This window comes from Prionailurus viverrinus, chromosome A2 (genome assembly GCF_022837055.1).
Source record: "Prionailurus viverrinus isolate Anna chromosome A2, UM_Priviv_1.0, whole genome shotgun sequence".
Classification (NCBI taxonomy): domain Eukaryota; kingdom Metazoa; phylum Chordata; class Mammalia; order Carnivora; family Felidae; genus Prionailurus; species Prionailurus viverrinus.
This window is the reverse complement of record NC_062562.1, coordinates 158,303,795-158,308,769: the sequence shown is the minus strand read 5'-3', so window position 1 is coordinate 158,308,769 and position 4,975 is coordinate 158,303,795. Positions and strand designations below refer to the sequence as shown.

Sequence of the window (4,975 nt, the reverse complement as noted above, 5' to 3'; positions counted from 1 at the left end):
TGTGTGTGTAAACTGGGAAAGGGCAGAGAGAGAGGGAGACACAGAATCTGAAACACGCTCCAGGCTTTGAGCTGTCAGCACAGAGCCCAATGCAGGGCTCGAACACACAAACCATGAGATCATGGCCTGAGCCGAAATCGGATGCTTAACTGACTGAGCCACCCAGGCACCCCAACCAGATGGTGGTTTAGAAACACAGTTTTTTACTGTCTTAAGAATTTTCAACAACTTTATGTCTGTTTTTCCATTCATTGTGTATAAGAAATAAGACAATGGAGAAATGCTTTAAACTTTTACTTAAAAGTGCATCATGTTTAATATGACAACCATATGACTTCCTATTTGGATTCACTTGAATAACTTGATAGTTTATAAGGCTTGCTAATCATCCTGAATATAATTAAGCTTATTCAAAATAAACAGCCTGCCGTCTTAGAATCTGAGTTATTGACTTGGGGCAATAGTTAAGCCAACTTTTAATTCTTGTTGGAAATACTGCATTAAAATGCTGTAATTTTCTCTAGAACTGTCTTCATTTCATGTTTCAGCAAAGACTTAGTTATTCTTTGAAGAATTTCTAACTCTAAAAATGGTGGCAATTTTTATCCCAAAATAATATAATTATCTTGCTCAGAAAAGGGAAAAAGCATAGAATTGTCTTTATTTTTATGGTTACAATCATGTATTGGCAGCATATATGAAAAATTTAGACATAAAATTATGATAATTATGATGGAAAAAACTGGCAACAAAGAGGAAGTATGTATAATAACCCTTTGCTTAATTGAATTCTATTTATGTATTTATTTATTTAGGCATATTAAACGTCCACAGCAACAATATGGACTTCAACTTTTTGGTTGTCTTTTTCAGTATATTTCTTGCAGTGTTGAATACTATATATTATATGCTTTGAGAACTATATATATATAATTGTTACCATATATTTTTTAAATGTATGCTTAATTTTGTACTTATTCTAGAATCTTATAACTTAAAAAAATTTTTTTTAATGTTTATTTATCTTTGAGAAAGAGAGAGAAACAAAGGGTGAGTGGGGGAGGGGCAGAGAGAGAGGGAGACGCAGAATCTGAAGCACGTTCTGTGCTCTGAGCTGTCAGCACAGAGCCTGATGCCGTGCTCAAACTCATGAGCCCTGAGATCGTGACCTGAACTGAAGTTAGACACTCAGCTAACTGAGCCACCCAGGAACCCCTGGAATTTTATAAATCTTTTTTTTAATGTTTATTTATTTTTTGAGAGGGAGAGACACAAAGTGTGAGCAGGGAAGGGGGAGAGAGAGAGGGAGACACAGAATCCAAAGCAGGCTCCAGGCTCTGAGCTGTCAGCACAGAACCTGACTTGGGCCTCCAATACATGAGCTGTAAGATCATGACCTGAGCTGAAGTCAGATGCTTAGCTGACTGAGCCACCCAGGCACCCCAGAATTTTATAAATCTTGATTTTAATAAATTTTTCATGACTTGCAAAAAATTCAAAATACTTAATGTCTTGATATATTTTAAAATAAAACCAATCTTCACAGCAAAGGAAACCATCAGCAAAATGAAAAGACAACCTACTAAGTGGGAAAAAATATTTGGAAATCATATATCTGATACGTGTTAATATCCAAAATATATAAAGAACTCATACAACTCAATGGTAATAAAACAATCAGTTTTAACAATGGGCAGAGGATCTGAATGGACATTTTTCAAAGAAGACATGCACTTGGCCAACAGGTACATGAAAAGGTGCTCAACATCATTCATCATCATCAAAAACACATTGAGATATCACCTCACATCTGTTAGAATGGCTATCATCAAAAAGACAAGGATTACATGTGTTGGTGAGGATGCAGAGAGAAGGGAACACTTGTGCTCTGTTGGTGGGAATATAAATTGGTGCAGCCACTGTGGAAGACAGTTATGGAAGTTCCTCAAAAAATTCAAAAATAGAACTACCATTTGATTCAGCCATTTCATTCCTGGGTATTCATCCAAAGGAAATGAAATCACTCAAAAAGATATCTGCACCCCCATATTCATTGCAGCACTATTCACAACAGCCAAGACATGGAAACAACCTAAGTGTCCATTGATGGAACAATGGATTTAAAAATGTGGTCAATGAAATACTATTCAGACATAAAAAAGAAGGAAACCTTGCCATTGGTGACAACCTGGATGGATCTTGAGGGCATTATGCTAGTGAAATAAGCCAGATAGGGAAAGACAAATACCATATGATCTCACTTATATGGGGAGCTGGGAAGGGAAGGGAGGGGAAGGGAAGAGGAAGAGGAAGGAAAGGGAAGAGGAAGGGAAGGGAAGTAAGACAAAACTAGCTCATAGATACAGAGAACGACTGGTGATTGCCAGAGGCCAGGGTGTAGGGAATAGGTGAAATGGGTGAAGAGGGTCAAGAGATACAAACTTCCAGTTATAAAATAAAGAAAATGTGGGGATGTATGCAGAGCAAGGAACTAGAGTTATGAATACTGTATTACATGTTTGAAAGTTGCTCTTAAAAGAGTACACCTTAAAAGTTGTCATTACATGAAAAAAAAAAAACTGTAACTATGTATAGTGACCAATTTAACTAGACTTACTGTGGTGATCATTTTGCAATATCTGCAAATATTGAATCATTGAAAAAAAAAGCAGCTCTTATTTATTTTATCAACATTAGCATCATGAAGACAGTTGTTCACATCTTGTAAATCCAGAGAAACTTCTGTCGCTGTGAAAGAAAGATGATGTTAGGTATGTCATAGCTGTCTCCTGATATTTGGTGCGACCCCAAACCATCTTCTGACAAGTTGGTTCAATAATTATGAAAAATATTGGTGGGAACAATTTCAAGAACTTCAACAGGTGATTCAATCTTCTCTTATTAGAAATTGGTTTTAAAAAAGAAATCATTATAACCCAAGAATAAACATAATGTTTGAGCAACACTCAAAACCCTTACTTCTAGAACCATTTACACATTTACTGATGAATTTCCTTTATTGAACCAAATCCGAAGCATTATATATATTTTAGGATTTTTTTTACATAGTTTCTCGTTGGATAAACTCTTCCCTTAACATTTTCCCCTTTACTCCTAAATTATTCCATCAAGGAATTTAGCATTTCTCTAAACTCTTCCTTCATCAGACTCACAATTGGTGAGGCAGAGTCCTATAACTCCGCAATGTTTTCTGTATTGGAATCTCAGATCTGTGGAAGTTCTTTCTTATGGCATTAATTTTCTGTACTGTGTCCAGCTACCACAAGGTGATAAAAAGTCACATATGTCTAAACACATCAGCCAGAGTCATGCAATGATGTCGGTTTTACATTTAAATTTTTCTCCATACGTGAATATTCCTGGCTTGAAAAGATAAAGAAATTTAATGTTTTTTCAAAGAAAGACTAAATAGTCTGATAATTTAGATGTCCCAAATACTAACACAGTCTCTCAGTTTCAGAAGATACGCTTTTCCATGGAATTTTGCCCTATTTTTAGAGCTAGAAGATGGACAGTTACCTCGTTTAATTCAAACTTCCAAGTGGGAACCTATCTGAATTTTTGCTTCAGCAAACCGCATAATTTAAAAGGAAACCCCCAAACAACATTCTATCTATATTTCACATGGACCTTTTCTTCAGTGCTCTATACAAAGAAGCCTTTACCTGAGCGTTCCTCAGGCTGTAAATGAGAGGGTTCAGCATTGGGTTAAAAAGACTATGAAAAAGGGATAATATTTTTTCTTGCTCTTCTCGTTGTTTGGAATCTGGGACCATATAAACGACCATGGCTATGCCAAAGAAGAGTCCAACCACACAGAGATGGGACAAACAGGTGGTGAAGGCCTTTCTGCGGCCTTCCCCAGACTGGATTTTAAGGATGGCCCAGAGGATGCACATGTAGGAGATTAGCATTAAACTGAGGGGCCCAACTAAGACAAACATACAGGCAGCAAGGATAACCAATTGGTTGATCCATGTGTCAGCACAGGCCAACTTGAGGACAGATAGGATTTCACAGAAGAGGTGATTCACTTCCCGGGGTCCACAGAAGGGCAACCGTAGAAGGAGAATTGCATGTACCAGAGCCAGAATAAATCCACATGACCAGGAAGTGACAGCCAGGACCAGGCACAGTCTCCAGCTCATGATGACAGTGTACTGGAGGGGATGGCAGATTGCCACAAACCTATCATAAGACATCGCCACCAAGATCAGGCACTCCGTAGCAGCAAAACCCAAATACAAAAATGTCTGCATTACGCATGGAACAAAGGAGATGGTTCTCTTCTGATTCACAAAATTTGCCAACATCTTGGGGACATTATTGGATGCATAGGAAATGTCAATGATGGCCAGGTGGGAGAGGAAGAAGTACATGGGGGTGTGTAGTCTCGAGTCCAGACAGATGAGTCCCAAGATCATGCCGTTTGCCAACAGGCTAAAGATGTAGAACAGGGAGAAGATCCAGAAGAGGACCACTTCCATCTCTGCACGGAGCTGGAATCCCACCAAGATGAATTCTGTGACCCATGACTGGTTGCTTCCCATTTCTTAATGACAGTTTGTCAAGGACTGAAGTGTGAGAAAAGGTCATAGGTGGAGAATGGACAAAAATTGGAGTTACTTAGCTCAAAACGAGCTCAGAGAAATCTTGTATCCTTGTTCCTACTTGACAGGGGGAGCAAATTGGGTACCTTTTTTATTTCAACCTTTTTTTTAAGGAGGCTCCACACCAACAGGGGGCATGAAATCACAGCCCTGAGATTAAGAGTCTGCTGCTCCACTGACTGAGCCTCCCAGGCACCCCTGATTTGAACTATTAATATGAGAGAACTTTAAACTCACAGAAAAGGGTCAAGAATTATACAAAGAACTCCCATATTCCTTCACACAGATTCAACAAATTTTAATACCTCTTTCATATCTGCCTTATTCTCTTTTTCTCTACGTTT

The 4,975-nt window shown here is 38.2% G+C and overlaps 1 protein-coding gene across 1 annotated transcript; it reads right to left on the bottom strand.

Annotated features, from left to right (window-relative positions):
• Positions 1-3,641: 3,641 nt before the first annotated feature.
• On the bottom strand, positions 3,642-4,571 carry LOC125160324 (olfactory receptor 2A2-like). The gene has a single exon (XM_047849161.1). It carries the CDS (start codon positions 4,569-4,571, stop codon positions 3,642-3,644), a length of 930 nt encoding a protein of 309 aa, XP_047705117.1.
• Between the last annotated feature and the right edge of the window lie 404 nt (positions 4,572-4,975).

Bases quoted from the DNA above. Each gene is read 5' to 3' on its own strand.
- LOC125160324 (XM_047849161.1), bottom strand. From the start codon at position 4,571: ATGGGAAGCAACCAGTCATGGGTCACAGAATTCATCTTGGTGGGATTC.